General features: G+C 54.8%; 11 protein-coding genes across 11 annotated transcripts; 4 read left to right on the top strand and 7 right to left on the bottom strand.

The window, feature by feature from the left end:
* Nucleotide 1: 1 nt before the first annotated feature.
* Nucleotides 2–1,389, bottom strand: CDEST_13117 (Putative mediator complex, subunit Med7). Its single transcript, XM_062929273.1, has 3 exons — nucleotides 863–1,389; nucleotides 629–805; nucleotides 2–576 (listed from the first exon to the last, which is right to left on the bottom strand). The coding sequence occupies exons 1-3, from the start codon at nucleotides 1,118–1,120 to the stop codon at nucleotides 250–252; spliced, it is 762 nt and encodes a 253-aa protein (XP_062785324.1). The 5' UTR covers nucleotides 1,121–1,389; the 3' UTR covers nucleotides 2–249.
* Nucleotides 1,390–1,554: 165 nt separating this feature from the next.
* On the top strand, nucleotides 1,555–3,094 carry CDEST_13116 (Putative Zinc finger protein). The gene has a single exon (XM_062929272.1). The coding sequence runs from the start codon at nucleotides 1,677–1,679 to the stop codon at nucleotides 2,760–2,762; it is 1,086 nt and encodes a 361-aa protein (XP_062785323.1). The 5' UTR covers nucleotides 1,555–1,676; the 3' UTR covers nucleotides 2,763–3,094.
* Nucleotide 3,095: 1 nt separating this feature from the next.
* On the bottom strand, nucleotides 3,096–4,805 carry CDEST_13115 (uncharacterized protein). Its single transcript, XM_062929271.1, has one exon. It carries the CDS (start codon nucleotides 3,981–3,983, stop codon nucleotides 3,105–3,107), a length of 879 nt encoding a protein of 292 aa, XP_062785322.1. The 5' UTR covers nucleotides 3,984–4,805; the 3' UTR covers nucleotides 3,096–3,104.
* Nucleotides 4,806–5,040: 235 nt separating this feature from the next.
* Nucleotides 5,041–6,394, top strand: CDEST_13114 (uncharacterized protein). The gene is made up of 3 exons (XM_062929270.1): nucleotides 5,041–5,296; nucleotides 5,361–5,506; nucleotides 5,602–6,394. The coding sequence occupies exons 1-3, from the start codon at nucleotides 5,243–5,245 to the stop codon at nucleotides 5,879–5,881; spliced, it is 480 nt and encodes a 159-aa protein (XP_062785321.1). The 5' UTR covers nucleotides 5,041–5,242; the 3' UTR covers nucleotides 5,882–6,394.
* A 1,186-nt stretch (nucleotides 6,395–7,580) lies between these two features.
* Nucleotides 7,581–9,763, bottom strand: CDEST_13113 (uncharacterized protein). Its single transcript, XM_062929269.1, has 2 exons — nucleotides 8,399–9,763; nucleotides 7,581–8,177 (listed from the first exon to the last, which is right to left on the bottom strand). Exon 1 carries the CDS (start codon nucleotides 8,815–8,817, stop codon nucleotides 8,485–8,487), a length of 333 nt encoding a protein of 110 aa, XP_062785320.1. The 5' UTR covers nucleotides 8,818–9,763; the 3' UTR covers nucleotides 7,581–8,177; nucleotides 8,399–8,484.
* Nucleotides 9,764–13,399: 3,636 nt separating this feature from the next.
* CDEST_13112 (uncharacterized protein) lies at nucleotides 13,400–14,159 on the bottom strand (the record flags this gene model as incomplete). Its single annotated transcript, XM_062929268.1, has 2 exons — nucleotides 13,400–13,984; nucleotides 14,067–14,159. 2 exons carry the CDS (start codon nucleotides 14,157–14,159, stop codon nucleotides 13,400–13,402), a joined length of 678 nt encoding a protein of 225 aa, XP_062785319.1.
* Nucleotides 14,160–14,983: 824 nt separating this feature from the next.
* On the bottom strand, nucleotides 14,984–15,307 carry CDEST_13111 (uncharacterized protein). The gene has a single exon (XM_062929267.1). It carries the CDS (start codon nucleotides 15,231–15,233, stop codon nucleotides 15,027–15,029), a length of 207 nt encoding a protein of 68 aa, XP_062785318.1. The 5' UTR covers nucleotides 15,234–15,307; the 3' UTR covers nucleotides 14,984–15,026.
* A 936-nt stretch (nucleotides 15,308–16,243) lies between these two features.
* CDEST_13110 (uncharacterized protein) lies at nucleotides 16,244–17,084 on the top strand. Its single transcript, XM_062929266.1, has one exon. The coding sequence runs from the start codon at nucleotides 16,303–16,305 to the stop codon at nucleotides 16,873–16,875; it is 573 nt and encodes a 190-aa protein (XP_062785317.1). The 5' UTR covers nucleotides 16,244–16,302; the 3' UTR covers nucleotides 16,876–17,084.
* Nucleotide 17,085: 1 nt separating this feature from the next.
* On the top strand, nucleotides 17,086–18,418 carry CDEST_13109 (Putative F-box domain-containing protein). Its single transcript, XM_062929265.1, has 2 exons — nucleotides 17,086–17,511; nucleotides 17,692–18,418. Exons 1-2 carry the CDS (start codon nucleotides 17,146–17,148, stop codon nucleotides 18,199–18,201), a joined length of 876 nt encoding a protein of 291 aa, XP_062785316.1. The 5' UTR covers nucleotides 17,086–17,145; the 3' UTR covers nucleotides 18,202–18,418.
* Nucleotides 18,419–18,428: 10 nt separating this feature from the next.
* Nucleotides 18,429–19,715, bottom strand: CDEST_13108 (Putative Zinc finger, RING-type). Its single transcript, XM_062929264.1, has 3 exons — nucleotides 19,045–19,715; nucleotides 18,863–18,955; nucleotides 18,429–18,782 (listed from the first exon to the last, which is right to left on the bottom strand). The coding sequence occupies exons 1-3, from the start codon at nucleotides 19,207–19,209 to the stop codon at nucleotides 18,537–18,539; spliced, it is 504 nt and encodes a 167-aa protein (XP_062785315.1). The 5' UTR covers nucleotides 19,210–19,715; the 3' UTR covers nucleotides 18,429–18,536.
* A 1,212-nt stretch (nucleotides 19,716–20,927) lies between these two features.
* CDEST_13107 (Putative RING finger protein) lies at nucleotides 20,928–22,335 on the bottom strand. The gene is made up of 3 exons (XM_062929263.1): nucleotides 21,930–22,335; nucleotides 21,684–21,818; nucleotides 20,928–21,619 (listed from the first exon to the last, which is right to left on the bottom strand). The coding sequence occupies exons 1-3, from the start codon at nucleotides 22,152–22,154 to the stop codon at nucleotides 21,110–21,112; spliced, it is 870 nt and encodes a 289-aa protein (XP_062785314.1). The 5' UTR covers nucleotides 22,155–22,335; the 3' UTR covers nucleotides 20,928–21,109.
* Between the last annotated feature and the right edge of the window lie 97 nt (nucleotides 22,336–22,432).

The raw sequence follows: 22,432 nt of genomic DNA, 5'->3' as shown, positions 1-22,432 counted from the left end.
TGTCCCACTGGTCTCCTTATCATCTAATGCTTCGTCAACTCGTTGTTTTCTCCACGCGATTTGGCATCGCGTTGTTGGCTGGTTCCTCGTTTCTCTTGAAAAAATGGGTATCTATGTTTGTGACTGCGCCCCCTGATTATCTGTCCAGAGCCGAAAGATTTCTTCTACATAGTCGTCGTTCAGAATGGAAGGAAACTCTATGGTGGTCAGCGGCCTTACGGCGACGGGCATCACGTCCTCGTCCCTCCGCTAGAGAAACAATGCATCTGCTTCCGCCCACACCTCCTGCTCTCTTGCATTGCCAAAGGCCTCAATCTCCTTGGCGGTCAGCTCGCCATCGACCGACATGGTAGCTTTTCCTGGTACTTTGGGAGTTTCGATGCTGCCAAGGCCTTCGAGAACGCGCTTCGCTTTATCCACCTGGGCCCTGATGGCTGCCGTTTCCGCCCTTGTGCGGTCGAGGTTCGATTGCATGAGCGCAATGGCCGATTCGCGGGCTTGGTGGGGTCGGTATTCGTTGAGAAGATGGTGGAAGTTGATAAGGAGAGTGCGCAGGTCTTGGATTTTATCGGCGCCCTGTCGGAGAGTCAGCGAACATACGGAATTGGGAATAGGGACATGATATTACGTCGTCTGGCATCGTCGCCATGACGCTGACGAGCTCCAAGAAGTTAAGGAGAAGAGACTTGGCCATCTTCTTCAGCTCGAATGCACGGTCGACGGGTTTGCCGTCTTTTTCCTCCGAGTGCACCGGTGCCAACCGCTGGATCTCGCCCTCCTCCAACGAAGGAAGCTTATCGTCGAGCTACGCGGATTGTCAGCGTATCCCATGCTGTTGCTACCATCCTCTCTGGCAACTTACAGTGTAGTTTCCTCCAAGGACCTTCCAGGTGCCTGTTGACGGTTCGGCTGGTGGTTGGAGGTTCATGAGGTCTTCCGGGATGTCTGGAAGACGGACGGGCAAATCCTTAACCGCGACGCCATTCTTCTCAGCCTCGGCTTTGCGAAATTCGTCAATGCGAATTACATTCTCGGGGGTGAACTGCCTCCAAAACGGGGGCGGGTTGGGAAAGGTTGAGGCCAGCGCATTCTGCGATGGCTCCTCTGCGTTGTCGGCCATGTTCGATGGTGTCTGTTGGTTAATGAGGAGAAGCGTGCGGTTCCTCAGCGAGACAGAGTGATCATCGTCCCGCTTTTGTTAGAGTTGGACAGGAAGAGGGGAAATTCTATCTTGGCCAAGTCAAACGTTGAACGTCGACCGAAAAGGTAGATGCAGCAATTCGGCGCGAGAACGAGGAGCAGGACGGCGACCTTGACGGGCCTTCAGCGCATTCGGAAGCGAACGCGACCGTCGACCGACACTGGGAAGCTGCGCTGGGGCGGGGGCGGTACAGCGTCGGCAGGTCCTTCCTTCCCAAACCGCAACGCGGCAACACACCCCGCTGTTCCGAATTAGGACTGGTGCCATCCCCGCCCCACCTGGCACCTGCACCTACTGACAGCCGGGCAGTTGCGCTACGTCGTAGCTGCCAATCCCCAGCAAGACGACGATTTCGTCTCTCTTCTCTCCTTCACCATTCAAGCCATTGAAGCCATTGAACATACTCGCGAGCTTGACCGACTTTGAGGGGAAGCTGCACACAACGACGTGTCGCGAAGACGCATCCACATAGAGCATGGCTGACGTCCGATCTCTCCTCCGTCAGCAGCGCACTGCCAGACGCATCGAGCACCCTCATGCTGCCTATTCGGACGCGGGCAAGCTTCTCTGTATCCTTTGCCACGAGGCAATCAAGTCCGAATCGCTTTGGGACAGCCATACTCGCAGCGCAACACATACTACGAAGCTCAAGGCTGCCCAACAACAAGCCTCTGCCAGTGCAAACGGTTTGGCAGTCACAGCCAACGGCGCGCCTTCGAACAAGCGGAAGCACGACGAGGATGATGATATGGATGACGAGGATGCGGCAGAATATGTGCGGAAGAAGCGAAGCAGGGCCAACATGAGCACTCCCGCGCGTTTGTCCGCCGGCGAGTCGGACCGGGATCTCAAGGACGTCACGCTCACACCGCCATCGCTGAATCGTCGGACGTCGACAACGCCAGTCCAGGGCGTCGAGATCCAGATTCCTTCGCGGCCCCATACGCCCGCGCATAAGGATGGGGCTTCTTCGAACTCGACACCGACAGTGCAGCCAGTTGGTCCGTCCCCGCTGATTCCGCAGGATGCAGCCTCGGCAAACGCGGCTGCGGCGACATCGGCCGCGCAACCGAATGGCGTGGCTGCCGGGGCTGGGTCTGCCGGGGGACAGGTGGACGAAGACGAATGGGCTGCTTTCGAAGCGGATATCGCAGCAACGACAGCACCCTACGCGGAAGATGCTGTGATTGCGGCCCCGGCCATGACTGCCGAAGAGACGGCCGCGGCCGCGAAGACGGAAGAGCAAGAACAGGAAAAGAGACGTCTTGCCGCCGAGAAGGATATTTTGGATGAAAAAGAGGAGGCCACCAGAGCATTGGAAACAGAGTTCGAGGACATGGAAGAGCTCGAGGCCAGGGTCCGGAAGCTAAAGGAAAAGCGCGAAGCTTTGAGGAGACAGAGTGATGCGGGCACGGCTGCGCCTCTTGCCAAGTTTCTTGAGAAGCCTGCCGGAGCCACTGGAAAAGAGAATGTGGAAGCGGTCGGCGAGGAGGAAGAGGAAGACGAAGATGAGGATGGGGATGACGACGACGATTTCATGGGCTTCCGCTATCGTGCATGACGATGAGTCTAATGTTTCCCCTCTCCCTGGATCCAAAGATGCTTGTTAATTGGAACTGCGTTTGGACGTCTCGGTGTTGTATAACTACTGTAACTTAACCATTCACTTCTGGTTCATAATATATGACGTCCCATGGCGGGCGTACTTCCCAGCCATTTTACATGCGAACTTCGAGTACAATTTATTCCCAATGCCCGCGTATTATTGATCACATCTCTAAGTATACCTAGTAAACATTACTTTTCGCCATTATCCCCCATGTTGGGGGCTGAAGTATGTGTTCCCCTGAGCTCTCCCGTCCATATGTCACACTCTTTCAATTGCACGTAAGTGAGCGCGGCGTCATTCCGACACCACGGCCGTTGGCGCGCGAGGCTTATGGACCGGCGTCGTCGAGGGTGAGGAGATGCTCTGGTAGACGGTCGCCGTGACGGTGTTATAGACGGTGACAAGAGTCACGGAGACGGAGCAGACCGAGTACGTGGGTAGGGCTCTCTCGGTCGTCACGCCCGTGACCGTGGCCGTCGCGACTGCGGTGGATGTGACGACGGTAAGGCTGGGACCGTCCGTAGGCTTCACGCACTTGGTACCGTTCCAATGCTTGCAAGTGTGGATCGACGTCGGCTTGGGTCCGGTACTGCTGTCGCCGTCGTCGCCATCGTCGTGTCCATCGTTGTCTCCGTCGTCTCCGTTAGGGGGGTGGGTAGGCTTGCCGCCGCCAGATTTGGTATGGGTGCCTGTGGCAGAGCCGCCGTTCGTCTTCGTGGCCTCGTCATCGTCATCGTGGTGAGGCGGCTTGGTCTCGGACCCGTCGTGAGACGTACGCGTCTTCGTCCGAGTGTGCTCTCCGTGGCCTCCGGGAGGCTTCGTCTTTGTGGTGGCGGTGCCGTCGGGGCCCTCGATGATGACCTCGGTGCAAGTGACTGTCACCTGTTCGTCGACGGACTTGGTGACGTGGACGGTCTCAGTCGCAATTACGGGCGCACGAGTGATCGTGATTGTTGCAGTGATGGTCTGCCTGCTCACGGAAGCAGTATGGTAGACGGTCTCGTGGGCAGTCTCGGTCTTTGTGGAGATGATTGGCGTTTGTTCCGTTACGGGCAAGCAGGCGCAAGTGTTGGGGTTGGGAGGCGTACGGCCTTTCAGGTTCTCGGGTAGGGCGCTTGAGAACGATGTCAAGGAAAGGAGGGCTAGAGCCAGGAAGCTGCCTGGGTAGACCATTGTGTATGGTAAACAAAGTAAGTGGCGAGGAAGATTAAAGTCGTCGTCAAAGTAGCCCTAGACTATTGACTGCCGCTTCACCTGCAAGAGGCTATTTCAGAAACTTGCCTGAATGAGTGAGGCGGTTGATGATCCAAAGAAGACAAATGTTGACAAAAGAGTCTGGTTTATATGCTTCTTCGGCTCATACAGCCATATCGGCATAGGTTAGCCATGGCTAGTTTCGCAATGCGCCTTGTGACATAGCATTGCGGAAGGAATGCCAATTCCCTGTATTGCGACCTATTGCTTCACGAGGCACACTAGGCTCGAGAAAGGAAAAAGGGTTCGGACAACAAGAGGCTTCTGGAGTTGAAAATCTGCGTAGGGAGTTACTCATTACATCGCATTCATCGTCCTCGCCTACCCATCATCCGCTTGGATGGTCGTGATCCCAAAAAGGACGATAGTCAAGGCCCGTTTTGGGCGACAAAGGGAGCTCCCAAGTCAATAGTCTGCAGCACCGACCGTTTCTAGGGATCAGGGAGAAACAATGGGGGAAAAGAAACATCACAGGGCTCATTATTGAAGTCCGTGTTTCAAGGGAGGCTAGCCTTTAGCAGCTGAAAGTTGGAAACTCGGTTATTCCGCCGATAATATAACCCAGTGGGCACTGGAGAACAGCGCAATACCCAGCTACGAGAGCTCGAACGGATAAGTATATTGGCCAGTGGGGATGACGCCGAGATGTCACGCGTGGTGTGCACCGCAGCTGCGACGAAGCAGGTTCCCCATTGGGCGCTGGGCGACTGTCCATTTTGACAGAATAAAGTGAGGAAACGGAGATGGATGGATGGGTTGGTGCAAGGTCCAGGTTTCGAACTGACTGCCGGGTCCTCCAGCATTTTTTTCGTCCCAAAGACCAGATACTCGGCGTGGAGCTCGGCGCTGCCCGTCCCGTCCCGCTGTGGGGTACCATCCGGCATGTCAGATTCTCCGCGCCGCGTCCGCGACCGCCTGCCGAAATCAGAACGTCATTTCATCGTCGCAATCTTGCGGTTTCTGCCAACGGCATCATAATCACAACACGCGCCATTAAGCCAGCCATCCCCGCCATCGATTGCCAGCACGGAGTCGGATTGCTGAGCTTCTTCCACTCTTTTTTTTCGCTATTTCGTTTTTCAGCATTTTCTCTCGTAATATCCGCGCGCGGAGCACTGCATCACCGACAACTTGCGTATCGCTCGACCAGGGACCGACCGGCCGACTCCTCGATCACGATGGGCGTTTGTGCGTCATGCCTCGGGCGGGGAAACAAGGACGTCTATGAAGAGGTGGGCTACTCCGCATCTCGCGCACTTGCAGCGTAGCATTCGGCGGTTGACGGATCTTTTCTAGGACGAAGAATCGCGACTCCTCTACGACGATCCAAACAATGTGCACTATGGAAGCTTTGGGGAGCAGAGCGTAATCGGACAGGAGGATCCGATGGAGGTGCAACGAGAAACCGAGGCTCTGCAGAGAGTCGTGGCAAAGACGTCCGAGTACGTACCCACGACGACCGACTCCCGACCCAAGCTCCGGGACCTTGGGCTTGCTCTCATGCCAGAACCAGGTGTGCTAACATCGGTCTTCCTAGCAACATGGTCGACATTTTCGAGATTGCCCCGCAGGATCACGCACATCGGCCTGCGCCGACTACCTTTGCGTATGCAGGACAAGAAGCCCGCATTGTGCGGTACCAACACCTCCTCTCGAAGCTGGCGTCCAAGGACGAGGCCCCAACTGGTGTCCAAGTGGACTGGCTTCCCCAGGAAGACGACACGATTGAGATGCAGCGCGGCGTCCCAGCAGTCAAGGCCGAGTCGGACAAGCCCCTTGTCGGTACATTTGCAGATGCAGCAGCGGCCATGGTATGATACGCCTTGGTCATGAGTCGTTTCCTCCTTTGGTCTTCCCCCACCCCCCTCCCCGAGACCACGGCCAGAGCGGCTAAGCTGTGCTCTTTTGCTCTGTTATTTTCCCCCTTGTCCCCCTCGTCGTGCATTCTCAAAGATGCTTGTATTGGTCGACGCAACGACGCAAGGTCAAGGTCCCGTCGGATTACGGCAACATGGGACGGATGGCTTGGAGTGACGACATTTTTTTCCCTCTTTTCCTCGATACCCCCCTTCAAATGGAGCATGCAGACGCACACTTTCAAACCCACCCACACCCACACCCACACCCACACAAAGCACTCAACATAGTAGGCATCCATCCACATTTACTCACATATCGCTTTTCCCGTCTTTTCTATGTCGAAACCCCTGTACTTGGTATCAAAAAACCCTTGTTTCACACGCCTGGGCAACAACGAGGTTTATGAGAAAGGTGGACACAATGGGCCCAGGAGACCACGAAGTAATCAATGAAAAATTCGATCCATCCCACTTTGAAGGGCCCCCTGGCCCGTACCACATCGGGCCAATTAAATGTGTGTTGAATATTCTTCAACGGCAGGCCATGGGTCGTTAGCCCATTAAAAGCTGGCCACGTGCACCTCCGGCTGATGTTTACCTTTTCTAGTGTGGACCCTATGGCAAGGGGATGTTGCATCCTAGCTTGGCTCATAGCTCGAGGCCACCGACTTAGCTTCGATTTCGGCCGATGGGAGGGCGAACGTCAACTTCTAGACAGGAGGGAAGCATTTTGGAGCCTCACGTCGAAGTCCTCGACGTCCGCCATTCAGGGTTGTGCGGGAGTCTGTGCGGCTCCCGTAGCTCATTGGCGGAGACAAGACCAGGAAATGGTGCCTTTGAAGTGAGGTGGGATGGACGACATGAAGAGGAGGGGGTGACTGCTGCGGCCAGATGGGGCGGCCTCCCAGTCCCATCCCATCAAGCCCGACACCACCACCCACCACCCTCCAGTCCATCGTCCCTATCCCCAGTCTGAGGTCTCCCCTAGGTACGCTAGGTCCTCCTCTCTGCTCCTCCCGCTCCTCCCTCCACTTTGTCTCTGGGTCAGATGACAGGAACGCTTGTCCATACCTGAGCATGCTTGGGAATCCAAGTCGATAGCGAAAGAGAGAGAAAGAGGCACAAGGAAGGGCTCGGGACTTGCTCAATGCTCGCGGGGTTCTCGTCTCACCCACCACTCTCTGACACGTGAGGACTAATGACGTCCATTCTAACCACAGGCTTCACAAGCTCGTCATTGGGGCACAAGACAGACAGACGCAGCGGGTAACGGGACGGCCTAGACGACGCACCAAAGCGCCGCTACGTGCCGTAGCCGTACTTTTGTCTGCCTGTTTACCTTGGCCAGATCGACGCAATGCCGTCTGCTGTCACTCGATTTTGAGCTTTCACATGTCCTTATTCGCCGGAAGAGTCCGCTTTCTGCAACTTTCTTGCCTGATAAGCACGCCAAAACCTGCTGGATACGCAGCTGTGCAGAAAAAAAAAGTGGGAGAAATCGGAAGACCATCATCCTCTTCAATCCATGCTTGCGAGCCCCAAGAAAGAGAGCCAAACCTGCCCCGTCTTCCTTCGGGACCATTCGCTTTTCAAGCCCGAATGCTTCGGGCCCATGCCCTTTTGTCCGAGCTTGCGAGGCTCATAGACATAGTGACACAGCAAAAGAGGCATATGAGAAACAGGAGAGAGAAGCGGCCGTGAGGACAGGGGAGGTCAAGAGGAGAGAGATGCGATAATGAGGGGCCATATATTATGTCCCTGTCGCCGTCTAAGCGGCGGGCCTCCTCCCTCTGCAGCAAAAAAATACTCTGAGCCGTCTTCTCTTTGCGGGCACGCGTACTTTGGTACGCGCGCGCACACACACATAATGCCCGCACAAGCGCACAAATTAGCCATACAGAAATGTCCTCCGGTTGAATCGAGTGTACAGTAATTCGCCTCTCCGTAAAGTTTTTTTCCCCCTCTACCCCCGTCTCTGAAAGAGTCCAAAGGATCGTCCCCCCCAGCCTTAGCCACGAGAGAAGACCTAAGGAAAAGAAGAAAAAAGATTGCAAAGAGCAGCGAATGAACGGCCGTTACGTGGTTCAACTGTGGCAGAACCCATCTGTCCCGCCGCAAAACTGTCCTCTTCCCCGCCTCCCTCTTCCCCTTGTCGTCGTCTTCATCTTCCCGATTTCCATGTTGATCCTGCGCCTTGTTCCTTGTTCTCTCCATCGTCAATTGTATTTCTCAATTGGGAGAGAATTGAGGACCACTGACAATTCCAATGTTAGCAAACGGTCCTGCCAAATACCGCCTACGACTTGGTTTACCCCTGAGCAGCTCCCACCTAACCACACACACACGCATGAGAAAAGAAGAAAAAAAGAGCCAAAGTTACAACTGAAGAGGGGAAAGCGAATATGTGGGAAGCTCTTGGGGGGGGGATGGAATGAGAACCAAACGAAAGGAGAGCAAGAAGAAGCTTCAACATACCCTTCTAGGAACCTCGACTTCCCTCTTCCCTTCCTGATCTTCAGCATACCTCCAACCATCAGACCAGGAAAGACTGGCCATGGCGGTCAATTTGCCAACGTGACCCTGTTCCAATGCGAGGTGGTCATCTCGTGGATCTGGCGCTCGACCTCGCGCGCCTCAACAGTCGTCCGCTCAATGGTCGCCCTACGGTTCCCTTCGCGACGCCAGCGCTCAATGTCCCTGTTCATCTTGTCGAGCCGGCGGTGCTTCTTGTCCATGTCGTAGCACAGCTTGCACCGGTCCGGATCCAGGATGGTCTCGAACACGAGCTTCAGCCCGCACGTCTCGCCCGTCCGGTACTCCTTGTTGCACTGCTGCTTGAATTGACCCCATCTCCAATATCCGCAGGCCCAGCGTGTCTGATAGAAATAACACATGGTTTGTGTGGTTCCGGGTTGGTTTTCTTCTTTCCTTCGTCTTCTTCTCTCGTTTTCTTTTGGGGGCCCCCCTTTTCTTCCCTCTTTTTCGTCGTTGCTTCTTCCTTCTTGGCTCTCTCCTTCGTCGTTGCTACGTCGTTTCTTCTTTTCGGCAGGACCTTTTGGTTTTTCTTTTCTTTTCCCCTCGCGGGCCGGTCCGTCTGGCTTGGCTAGGGGAGAGGTAACTAGCTAGTCGAAGCGCAGAGATATGGTGGAGAACGAAATGGAGGAGGCAAGGTTGAGATGGAGAGGAGTATGGAAAGCAGCAAAGAAGCGAGAGGAGTAGAAGTGGTTCGTTCGGGGGTCTCGGGTGTGATATGAAGTCACTGATGCTAGGTTTTCCTTTTTTTTTTTAAATGGTCGTGCTGGACCTGAAGCCCAGGACAGAGGTTTGTTAGCCATCTTTTATCTATGTTTTTCCAAACGTGTCTCTGGACTTTTCTTTCGTTCAATTCTTCCATGTTGAGCCCCCTTCCCCTCCCTCCCTCCCTCCCTCCCTCTTCTTACCCCTCTACGATATGCAATACCATGCTGTACACAGTAGCGTCTCTTGTCACTTGTTGTCAACGGCCCCTCCTTTCCAGGGGTAGCTCTTTCTTTTTCGGCTTGGAGGGGGTTTGCTGTAGCTTGTTGTCATGGGGGTGACGATGTGTGTGTACGTGTGTGCGCGTCGGATGAACGACAAGAAAGAAGGAGGGGCGTGTGAGGAAAACAAGAAGTAACAATAGCACAAAACGAGAAACGGACAAGTACAAAATAAAGAGACCTGCTGTAGGTACCTTGTTGTTCGCAGAGAAACGGCCGCCGAGAAGCAGAAAGTGGCAGTGGTGTGTGGTCTGGCAGCCCGTTCCGGCAAGAAGAACAAGAAGTTGTCGTTCGCAACCGCGATCGAGAAGTCTTTCTTAGGGAGATTTTTTTTTTTTTTTGCCAAAACCTTCCCTGGGCAAAAGCGGTTGGGCAGCAGTGGTGGTGGTCTCTTTTTGCTGACCCGGCTTGGGGTGTGGGTAATGGGGGGTGCGCTGTTTTCTATGTTTGAATCACCGGCCCGGCTCTCTCAAGGGTAAGATGAGCCGTTTCGTTTTTGGTCTGGTTTTCGCCTAGTTTTTGTTGTTTCTGGTTATGCTTTCGATCTCGCTGCAGTTGTTTGTGATCTCAGCACCAACTCCTGGTCTTGGCCCGTTGTTGTTCTGCTATGCAGGTTATCATCGATTTGAGTGCCTCCTGCTCTAGCGTGCTAGGGGACATCATGGCTAACGCAACTTTGCCAAAAATATCGAAGTCGTTGGCCTAGACCCGCGCGATATGTTGTCACGATACCTTCGTGCACACTTTGACTACAATGCACCGCATCGCACCGCACTGCACCTTTCACTAAACAAACACATACATGCGCAATTTTCATACATTATACGGCTCACAACTGATTGTGTATTGGACCCGTTCCTGATTCGAGACGTAGCCATATTCAGTTGGCCAACTCCACTTACACGCCCCCCTCGCTCGTCAAACAAGACGGCCCATGTCGTCGCAGAAGGCATGAACGACTCGGAGAAAAAATGGAAATGGTGCACTTGAATCGAGGAGATTGTGGCAAATTTCGCGACCAATCTTGTCAAACTCGTTCTATTTGGTCAGTCGAGCTTCATCGCCGAGCTCGTCGTCTGAGGTCCTCCGTGGACAAGACAGGTCCGGACCGCATATCAGGCCTGCCGTCCACCATCCCGCATCTCGAGGCTGAGGCTAGCGGTCATCGGAGGACGTCTGCTTGCCACGTTCGTCGTAACCTCGAGACAACCCTTCCTGGGGGCCATGTTCGTCGTTTGAATTCTCCACTCTCGAGCATCATGGTATGGAAAAGGTTCGATGCGCAGGGGGGAACATGGGCAACATGCGAGGCATTTTTGGTCTAGTCTTACTTGGGAGAGGGAAGAGCAAAGAAAAGAGTACAAATATGGAAGGTTGGTGTGGATGGATGTGGTTGGCAGAAGCCGTTCTGGCTGTACCAGTCAAAATCAGGAAACGATTCATCTTGGTAGGTGACATGTTCTCTTTTCCCCTTGAATTTCTGCTCATCGGGCATCTTTCCCCTCAAAGTTTGAGCCGGTAGCCGGCCAATCCCTGGGCCTCGCAAGATGCAGTTCATGTATTTTGCAGTCGCATTTTCACACGTCCTACGTAACATTTTTGCTTTTCCCAGATTCTTACAATCCCTCCCCCTGCAACCTCGAGGCACAAGTCTGGCCACTATATCAAAGATACGCAAGGCGAACGACATCGCTTCCCAACGGACATCTCATCTAGGATGTGATGTGCAAATGTGGGTTATTGCAGAAGACTTGCAGTCGTCGTCTCCCAGGAACAACCCTGAACGTAACCCTGGTGCTTCCTCTCTCTCCTCCTCGACGGTCCCGTTGCGGGCTAGAACCTGCAGGGAGCGTTGGGGGTAACGGCTTTAGCCTCCCACTCAAAAGGCAAGGCTGTTGTTTCTTGCCCGCGTTGCGTGCGGCCGCTGTGGAACCTCCCTTCCACACACAGTACACCCACCCCCTGGGCCCCCTTTCTTGTCCCGGCCTCCTTGGTTTTTGTTTCTCTTTACCTTATTTGGACTCCTGACCATCACCCAAGCTCATCTTGCACGAGACAACTGTCAGACCGGGGTGGGGGGCCGAGTTTCAGGGATATTCTTACCCAGGAGAAACTCGGTCTTGGCAATGGTGGGCATAGAACGTTGGAGTCGGCATGAACCATTGAAGAGTCCAGGCTGGGTCAGTGCGGCATTGTTCCCCCACACTACTTGCCATACGACTGAGACACCACGACGAAGCTACGTCCAAGACAGCTAGAACAGCAAGCCATCAGATTTGACTGAGAGGGCCGCTTCATGAGACCATCTCAAGCCATGACCGGCTGCATAGAATGGAACGTCATTCAAGTGGTATGGCTGCAAGGTTGATATGCCCGTCTGAATTCGCCGCCATCTTTCCACCGTTCTTCTTCAGCCATCTTCGGCCTACTGGAGACGAAACGAAATCGATATTTCGGGCTGGGGGATGGACCTCCACAAGGTTAGGCGAGGCACAATCTTCAAGGAAGAATAGCCGTGTTGAGACCTCGGAGTCTTTGTAGTTACTTGGACACGAAGATGTAGAGTGAGGCCAGGACGAGGCCAGCTCAACATGCAGGCGACATCGATCTCAATACATCAAAAAAGAAAGAGCCTTGTCACATTGAACCAGACCTGCCAAAGGCGGAAACCCGCTTCCTGAGTCGATCGACTTCCATTGACGAATTATCGGCCACCCCGGCCACCCTTGTCATGCATGGGCTGATTCCCTGGAGGGAACGGCTATTCTTCTTGTCTTTGCCTCACAGCGATGGTGTCCACGTCGCCTCCATGGGCTGGGGGCACGATGGGACATGCGGCCTATTGCAAATCTCTCTGAACTGTATAGGTACCTAAGAATTTCCGCAGCTCCAGCCCCTCACATGTATCCTTCCGCTTACCCCGATGTGGTTGACCCATTGGCTCCATCGCTGGAGTGCCGTAACCCACGGCAGGCAAGAAAGATGAAAGAGCCGAAAACGGTCATAACGAAGTCTTCGGTCGTTGGTTCGAGCCTTCGGCAGGACAACGTGGCGGCCGACCGCTGGCCATGGCCGGTGGTCCACCTTGCATTGCGTATGGTCCACGTTTGATCCCCGGCGGAGGTGCATGCGCCTAGGCAAGAGTCCTGTTAAAAGTATCTCCTGACGAAGGTCTTCGTACACTCACTCCCTTCGGCTCTGGGTTGACTGACAGCGTGCCTGGTTCGCCGATCAAGGATGCAGGAGTGCGCTTCACACCCGCCCTTTACTACGAGCCTCTGAGTGGGTGACATGTGGCTTGTCAAAACCACCGGAAGATGCTCCCCGGTGATACGCCACTGACCAGATTGCGCTCTTTCTCTCTTTCTTTCACACACGCTCTCTCATCTATGTCCACAGCTCACTTAACAACAGTTGCATTTTTCATTTCAATATTGGACCGTCACTTCTCCTGTTGACATCGCATGCAGTGTGTCCAAGTAATGGTTCTGCAGACACTGAAAGCCAACGAGATATAACTCCAGTGGTCGTGCAATGGCACGCAAGAGTTTGGTCCGGTCAGGAGAAGGACAAAGCGTGGAAGTTGTGGCAGTCAGGCTCAACACATATTAGGCTCAGGTTGACCTAGCAGGCCTACATCGAACCAGAGAATTTGGAAGAGGCTGCTTCAACACGAGCTTAGCACATGGAGTGACATGAATAACGGGGGGGCCAAGCGGTCTTGGGAATACCTCCCTCAGTGCCAGCGCCACCCTTTGGTTGCCGTTCAGGGATTACAAATAGGGAATACCCTGTGTGGGCCATCGATGCGCTGTCAACTCGGGGGACCGTTTCTGGAAAGGCTTGCGTTTGTGGACATCAATGGTCCCAAATCCAACATGTGCAGGTGCCCCCTTCCCTTCGACACGGTCATTGTTGACTGCCTAAATAGAATGACTGAAATGGCCAGCAGTGCAACCTAGGCGACTTCGGGGACACTGTGGCCAGCGGGGTACCTGAGGGTCTCCTTGAGGACCGTGGTGGGTGCGAATGAGGCCATTGTCGCGGCCTGGTATCGTTGTGCGGCCGAGTGATCCGCCGTCGGTGAGGTCGCCTTCCATCTGGCCAGGGGCTTGTCCGTGACACTCGACTTGGAACTGATGGGCAAGCGGAACGGCCCGTCGGCCGTGGGAAATATGCTGAGCACGGCCTCGATTAGAGTAGAGTGAAAGACGAAATGAATCTTGGACACGGAGCGAGGTGGCACTGGAAGCACTCTGTGCAGCCCTTCCGGGCGTTTGCCTATCATCAGCAACTCTGATGTTGCCACTCGGTAAACGGAGTCTGCGAAAATTAAGACCAATAGACACCCTGGACTTCCAGAAAGCGTTCGCAGGCCACCCAGGTTCTTGGAATATTGCGAATCATGTGTTGAAGAAGCGACTCGTCTTTCTCTGGGATATGGTTGGACCCAAAAGTAAAAAAGAGCTGAATAAAACACCAATGACGGACAGCGGGAACGCACGTCAGCACGCCACTCATGGAAGCCACGAGACGGTAGGGTCTAGACATGTAGAAAACCAGAACACACTTTGGGTGGAGCGGCTAGACTGAGCTGCGTCATGTCCCTTGTCCGGAGATCATACCGGTGTGGAAACCTGCAGATAGTTGTCACCTTCAGCTATGGTACCGACTCTAGCAACTGTGACATCAACCTTGAAACCCGGCGGATAAGGCATTGGGGATGGAAGCCAGAACGGGAGAGGGCGATGTCAGTTCGGAGCTGGGTCGAAATCACGACAGGGGTGAGGATGGGCGTAGGCAGGCCAGAACGGACGTGTTTCTGTTGCAGCCGCAAAGGGTCCCAGGTGAGACCGTGATTGGCTAGGAACAAATTTGGAGGTGTTGGGCTGAAGGAACGGGTCGCGCCACCACGACAGAAGTCGAGATAGATTTGACAACATGCGGTGCGGTACTAAGAGGAAGGCGGGTAACTGGGTACAGGAACGGCGGCGAGGCCGACGGGCCAGACGGCCGGTGGCAGAATCTGGTGTTCGTATCCTGCCAAAGAGAGTGGTATGGTTTATGTTCTATGCCCAACATCAATGTTTGCATGGCTCGCCATGTCGTGCGACCTTGCGTTTAATGCCGTTCGACGCACCAATAGTTCTGGCTGATTCAACGGAAGATGGATGTGAATCGGATAGCGGGTGCAGTCTCGTCTTCGCAGGGATCTGCGATCCGCTTGGTTCAATGACACGTTAGCAAGCCGAGAGCCTTCGCACACTCGCTGTGACGTGTTTTGGTATCCATTGGGACGCATCAATGGCTAGAACGGGTGGACCGTATCCTGCGCTGCCCATTGTCGACGCGCGCGCATAGCAGCCGGTGGGACGCGGAAACATGACCAGAGGTAATGGAAGTGTCATGGAAGTTTCATGGAAGTAGCTGGGACGAGAGATTCTGGCTGCTGCATGATGATAGGAGCGCGACGTGAGCTGCCAGCATTGTGACAGCTAAACGGAGAGCATGTTGAAGCAGCCAGGGTCGAGGTTCTTCAGACAGCGGCTTGTAATAAACGTCAGTCGATTGAGAAGCCCAATTTCTCAGTCTAAGGAGTGCTTTGTTAGGCAGAAAGAGGGAAGGCTACGGTTTGTTGGATGCTTCGTGGTCGACCAGGCCACAGAAGTGGCCAAGCAATGGACGGTCTCTTGATGGGCCACATCCGCGTTAAGGGCGAGGGCTTGTCCAGATGTTGGCCGACGGACCATATGAGAGAGGCATATTTCGTATCGTGACGCGAACCATCGCATCTGCGCTTGACGACAGGTAGACAATCAAAATAGGAGTAAGGCAAGATAAGGAAGGCATGGCGATGGTGGCCGTTTGTGGCTTGAAGATGTGAAAGGGATATTATTAGGACGTTGGAAGTCGCAGTTGAGCTCAGGGCCGGACCGATGGGAGCTACCTGAAAAGCGGGTCCCACGGAGGATCCCCCATCACCGCCCCGCCTCGGCGAGATCTGCTGCTAGAGCCACGCCCTCAACAATCGAGACAAGGAAGGTAGCCAAGCCAAGGTGCAGCAGCAGGCACCACTACCTTACCTGCTGAGAAAGAGAAACCAAAGAGAGAAGGCACACCGAACAAGTATTCCAATACCTACATACCTAAGGTAGGTGGATTTCAAGATTTACCTGCCTTACACTACCTAGGTACTTCCGTCTGCGGCACATGTGTCTTCTGCCTTAGGCCACACATATTCTGCGCCGAGTTCTTAAAGACAAACGAGCCAATGATGTATGCCGGGCATGATATTATGTTCAGCATCTGGAGTTGCATCAAGGTTTCCATCATCCAGACTATCGATTGACAAACACGAGGTGGCGGCGGTAGGGTTTTCCGTCGTTGTCGGCGCCGTTTTCCAATTTCAACTCAAGAGGCGTTTTCCGCTGTGTCGACCCTACGAAATCAACTCCCCCATCAACAAGGCCTTGCCTAGTATTTCTACATCAGAAAGCGATGATATATGAATCGCAACAAGTGCACATACACATGCCTCCCGTACGAGAACCGCTTCTTTCCCCCAAAGACGGCGTTTGAAGATGCAGTAGGTACGTACTGATAGCCCCACTCTATTAAATCTACAGTGTCCACTGTGACAAGCGGCCTCCTTTTGCGCACTGTGACACCGCTTCTACCCCTGTCCCTGATCCTTCCATGGCCGTGTGACGCAGGCTGGAACAACACTTGACCTTTGTGGGCCCCGCAGGCTGGAACGACGGAGGCGCAAGCTGTTGAAATGCATCTCCTCACCAAGTCCAGGCAGGCACCCAACCCCCCCACATCGTCACGCCTCTTTCTTAGCCCCCGGATGAAAGGCATATGCGAGCTTGGGGAAACAAGCAACATTCACCGTTCAAGCCATCCCTTTCTGCTGCGTCTGACGGCCTCGACATCGTTACCACTATCACACGCGCGCCTCTCCGTCACTCTTGCTCGCATTACTGGCCTTGGATCCTCGGTGCCCGGCATTACCTTGGTCCTTCTAGTCTCTCTTTGCGCCTCGACATTCGAGCATCGCCTCATGATTCTCCCTTCAATGGTCGGCCTCGCATAAGGCACTGCCTGGCGGCGTCATCCCGTCATCATCCCACCAGACCACTGCCTCTTACCATTTCCCATGCCGCTCTTGGTTCGGTCCCGCAATCGATTTTCGCTTTGACCGACGCCGCTTATCCGCCCGTGCCGCCGTCTCGAGGCGTTTCTCCTGCCGGTCGCCGGTCGGGTCTCGAAAGGCCAGTCGGTCACCTTCTCGGCACGCGCGCGCAAACACGTCTTCACGCGAGGCGCCCTGTTTCACAGGGACCCGCGCGGCACTCTGATCGTCCCCTCGTCACGTCCTCTGCGCAACTTGTTCGTCCTCACGCGACATTTCTTGTAGTCGGCTGCGCCTGAGCCGCTCTTTTGCGCGCTGTCTACCCCCGTTCCCTGGTTACGCAACCCTGTGCTTGGCGCCAGCCAGTCACCGGATCGGGCTCCGAAGAACCCTCCACAGTTGAGGACAGCGACCGACACTTGCTGGGACGACGACGGCGACGACGACCACGACGACGTTTTGCCCAACTCCACATCGCCGCATTGCCGCTGTATTTGAGCTTCCCGGGGCGGAGTTTCGCTCGCTCTGATTCTCGCCGCCTCGTCGTTTGCAGGCGATTTGAGTCAGTCATGGCCGAAATGCACGACGAGATGGCCTGGGGCCGCCTCTTCCTCCCGACCCGCCAGCTTGCTCTATCACGATCATCGTCTCCCGCAGTTTCTGTATCCGCCGGCGATCACGGCCCTAGCCATGCCCATCACGCGCAGCTCGATTCCACGTACGTGGCGGTCGCTGATGCCCGACCAGGTTTCCAAGCACACGATGGAGCTCGTGCCGAGCAGCAATGGGCCCCCGAGGCCTCCTCTCCATCGTCTTGTCTGACGTTTTTTCGACCGCCGTACCAATCCGCGGGTGCCATCTCTGAACTCCCAAACGAGATCATGCTGCACATCCTCGGCTATCTGGATGTCAGTGACCTGTTGTCCACTTCGAGGGTAGGCGTTTCCCACATCCCCAGTGACTATCTACTCCACAATCGATCGATCCTTTGTTTTGCCTTGACACACAATGCCTCCCTAGTGCCTCACACGCCCGATCCCACCTACCTTCGTTGCCCCATTCGAGACCCATTGGCCTGTTGACTCCGTCGTTGCTGAATTTTGCTGATGGCACAGACCAATCATCACCTGCGCCACCTGTCCCTCTCGCCAATTCTCCATCACTATCGGCTCCGTCACACGCGCGCCATTCTGCCGCCGCTGCTGTCCTCCCCTTCACGCCCTTCTCTGGCGGAGCTCATCGCTCGCTCCATTTTTCTGACTCACACGTCGGTCGTCTCGCGCCGGCTGGCCCGCTCGCTGGTCTCGATCCGACTGTCCCGCCGCCTTGCTACTCGGCCTTCGGCTGAAGCCCTCGTTGAGCGGGCCGTCCTGCCACCCGAGTGCGTGCCCGGCATGAGCATGGTGCAAGTTGCGCCCGCCCTCGTTGCTAAGCGGCGGGCTATCGAGAAGGAGAAGGTCAAGGACGGCCTGAGGAAGTGGGTTGAGGGCGTGTGGAAGGGTGAGGTCCGCCAGCGGGAGGAGGGCATCAAGAAGTGGGAGGAGAGCAAGGGTATCGGGAGGGTCTGGCGGCTCAGGCGGTTTTGGGAACGGGTCTCTAGAGGAGACGGCGCCGGCCTTCGGTAGGTGGTCTTGTATGTTGTAGTGACTGATGGCGTACGTGTGGTTCTGGGATTTGGGCGTTGTACTACCGCTCCGGGAGCGGGTTGAGGCGCATCCGTCCAATGTGTAGATGATAACGTGTATTATGAAGACAGCAAGGATTCGGTTGTCACAAGCACACCTGGAACAGGCTTGAACATGGTTTCAATGAAGTACATAGAGTCATTCTGAATGAGGCGCTCAGTTGGAAGACAAAGTATTGATAGTGAATCCCGCAGAGTGCCGAGCCGAAAGTGTGTTAAACGGAGGGTATGCTAAAGCTACTGTTAATTATAATCAACGACGCCCAAGTGCCCCCATTACCAGTGCTTAGCCGGCGACAGAGGGCTGTTTCCCACGGGCCCCATCTGAAGTTGTTCTGCCAAGGAAGAGCCGGTATCAACTAAGCGGCTGACTATTACGGCGAAGACGATGCCGATTGCGATCAAAAAGGCCAACGAGAGTAGGTTGAGAAGAAACAACACCTTTACCATCCCATGGGTGTGTTGTATCTGCCTGACAGTTCGCACCCTGCGGTAGTCGAATTCGGGCTCGGCCTTGGGCTCCTAGAGGACAAGCACTATGATCAGCCACGGTCATGATACCCAGTGATGCGCACGAAATAGCAGCGGGATCAGAGTCTCACAGGCGTCACGGTCCTTGGAGGCGTTGGATTATTGCGATCGCACTCGGGGCAGCCCGCCTTGCCGGGCGCGGCGTTGTGTCGAGGGCCGAGACACTAAGCAAGGAAAGTCAGTATGCACCACCACTACCCAGTTTTTTCGCGAACAGCTCGCCGATAGGTGAGAACGCGGTAGCAGCACGCACCTCGACGCAGTAGACATGCCCACATCCCAGAGGTTGACAGAAGGACGCACGGCAGATCCTGCATTGGTGGGCAGGAGTCACGGTGCCAGGGGACTGCGGAGTTGATGTTGGCGTCCTCGGTTCAGTGGCGGTGGGGGGGCTGCTGGCTTCATTCGCGGCTGCCATTCTCCGGCTGGCCTTGCTATCCCAACGACTTTGGGGTGCGAGAGACGAATATTCACGCGTCTTTGGGCGATGCGCGCCAAATGCAGTCTGCGAGGGGAAAGTATTGGGCCAAAATGTGAAAAGGAGAGGAGATGGTGTAGCGAGTTCGTGAAGATGACGTCCGATGGACAGGCCCGGTTATGATGGTTGAGAATGGCTGCGGCCTGTCTGGAAAATGAAGAATACAAACGTTGTTGTGTCGTCGAAGGTTGTACTGACGAGGTGGCAGGCGGAGTGTCAGTCATGTTTACTGCTGGCGTGCCAAAGCCAGAAAGACAGCGAGGCAAGGGAAGGCAAGTAGGGTATGATGAAGCATCGTGACTTCCGCTGCCTCAGTGTCCAGCTTCATCATGATGAAATTGAAGGAACGTGTTTCTCCCTTGTGATGACTAGGGCTACAATTGGCAAGTGTAGAGGGAAGTGAACAGTATCTTCAGGGACTCGGAGGGTGCCCCTTTCCGCCAGAGGTTCAAGTCCGTATGGGAAAGACACCTTTTCCGCCATCACCTTCTTTCCACAGAGAGAAGCATGTCAGTAGGTAGATGTATCAGTGCTGGGAAGAAGGCCATGTTCAGCACGTTCCGTCGCTGGAATTCGCAACTTGAACGGGGGGGGGGGCGCTTGCCAGAGTGACTCTTCCCAGGCATCAGTAGTGCCGGCTTGGACTCGGAAATCGCCTGTCTGGGGCTCCCTGAGCAGCATGTAAGCCTCACTTGCTTGCTTTCATCACTATTCATGCTTCGTTTCACAGGCTTCCTTCCACTGGCGTAGGCTGGCGGCAGCTTTGAACCGCTGCCCCTGAAGCGGCCCCGACGCTTTGCGCCGAAGCGCTGCCACGACGCTTTTTCTCTAAGCATGTACGATACACTCTCAGACCTGCGCCGTAGAGTCCTTGAGCACTCTTCATGGGGCCAGCTAAAGAACACCAGGAACAGCCGGAGGCTGTTCACAGTAATGTGGTTGAATTGTCACCGCCCAGGAGAGTCAGGGACCTACATGCAGGGTGCCAAAGGGCCAGTCGACCACATCCGCCTACAACCCCTATGGCCTACAACTTCGTCCACCCTGAGAGAGGGGCTTTGGGTCAACCGAATTCCCCTAGGAAACTCTAAACTCCCTGGTGATGTCGCTACCAGCCAAAACCCACTGGTCCCTAGGTCCATCATGTTCTAGCCAGGGGGTTCTTCACCGGGGTTCATGACCCAGCAGCTCAGGCACCCACCGCACCACGCAGTCTCGCTAATTTACAAGGCCAATTCATCAATATTGAGGCAGATGATCATGGACGCGAGAGCATGCTAGCGGCTGCCCATTATCTGAGGGTGAAACCTGCACCAACTGGTATGCGCATCCACGGAACGTAGTCAAGGAGGTCGTCACAAACGACGGCGCGTGTGCCACTTTCTTTTTCTTCTATACTGGAATGTTCCATAGAATTGCCGAAACCCCAGAAGTGGTTGATCGAGAACTAACTGCCGTCCGTCCGTCCGTCCGTCCCGTCCGTCATTCCGCCAAGTCAGACATGCACTTACATTCCAGTCGCCGCCTATTCGTGCCTGCTTCTGTTTCCGCCCTGTTCATCGAAGCTTGCATGACCTTAGACGCAAGAGCAATAGCAGCATAGCACCACGAAGCGGCGCTTCATGCCGAGTGTTAACCATTTGCATTAGCTAGCTGACGAACAATGTAGTATAAGAGAACCGCTGGAATAGTGATACTCGGCAGTCTTGGCCAACGGGATAAACACGACCGCTTCTGCAAGTTCGACAGCTGCCGTCCCGCTACTTGAACCTGCTCTTGGCTCTGCTAAGACGATGTTTTCTGAAACTGCATAAACGCACCTGATCCGCCCAGCCTATTATCACTCTGTACTGCCCTCGCCAGGCGCCTCCTCGTGGGTCTCCGGGGGATGATGATTGATAGTTGGCACATGCGTAACACCGAGGAGGACGGGTTGATCGGGCCCAGGACCTAAGGCACCGGGGAAGTAGGGCGGGTCCATGTATGTATTGTACGAGCCATGCTGTGGTGGTGGCACGGTGGCGGTCGCTAAGGCGATGAATGCTTCCAACGCCCGCACAGTTGGATTCTGCGTTTCCCCCTCAGAATCACTCTCGCCCTCTTGATCATTGATGTTCTCTTGATCATCGACGTTCTCTTGACCTCCGTTCTCTCCCGCTTCGCCGGTGCTCACCCACACCTTGTTGTCCTCGGCTTCCTCCTCGGCACGTGTTTTGTAATGGGTCTCGACGTCCTGACGACGCCACGAGTACGCCGTCTCGGGAATTGGAATGCCATGGGCAGAAGACACCTCGTCCGTCACTCGTCTGAGCTTCGCCCAGAGTCGGAGGTAGGGTAACTGGTCATTTGTCTAGCGCGCTCTATATCAGCTTCAAACTTCCTTAATCATTGCCTCTTCGCCGGCACACGCATACCATGATGTGATCAGGAACGTAGAGCTTTTTGTCCTCGTTCAGTTCAAGCGTGATTTCGATGCGGCAGGCCGGGCAGTAAGCATGAACATGGATATCGTGGCTCATTCCATTTTCCTTGAATTCGTTGCGGATGCACTAAAGCGTTCAGAGCCAGTCAGTCCCAAATACAAATCTCGCCTTGGCTCTCCGTCCATTCCATCCTTGCCGCTTGCGAGAGTCTCTGAACCAAGGGCCTGGACAGCTTACCTCCGTGCAAAAGCTGTGTCCACATTCAAGCACGTGCATGCTCCTTAACGGTCGGTAGCATATGCTGCACGAGCTCTCTTCAACCAGCTTATCCAGAATATTGCGGCAGACAGAAAGCTCCGAGGACAACAACCGCAACTCGCGCTCGTTGGGGGGGACGCCGTTGGACAGGCCTCGGGCTCTCGCGAGAAGCTCTAGATCCGTCAGCGGCGGCGGCAGCGACATGATTCGTAGCCTGTTGTGTCGTGTTCGGATGCTGCTTGGGGATGCTCGCGGCGATTGACGTTGAATAGATGTCGGAGTGCAAAAGAATGTCTATGTGACTACCAAAGCGATGGGGACCCGAAAGGAATATTGGTGACTTGTCTAACGACTGGGATACCAAGCGCGTGAGGTTAGATGGAGGATGAATCGGGCGAGAGAAAATAATGAGTCGAATGAGATGTAAGTTGGCGATGGAATGGTGGAGTTCGCCACGGTCATGATCGGGGAGGCGCAAGTGG

The sequence above is a fragment of the Colletotrichum destructivum genome, chromosome 9 (assembly GCF_034447905.1).
Source record: "Colletotrichum destructivum chromosome 9, complete sequence".
Classification (NCBI taxonomy): Eukaryota; Fungi; Ascomycota; class Sordariomycetes; order Glomerellales; family Glomerellaceae; genus Colletotrichum; species Colletotrichum destructivum.
Note: the sequence above shows the minus strand (reverse complement) of the source record. Positions and strands in the feature narration are given on the sequence as shown.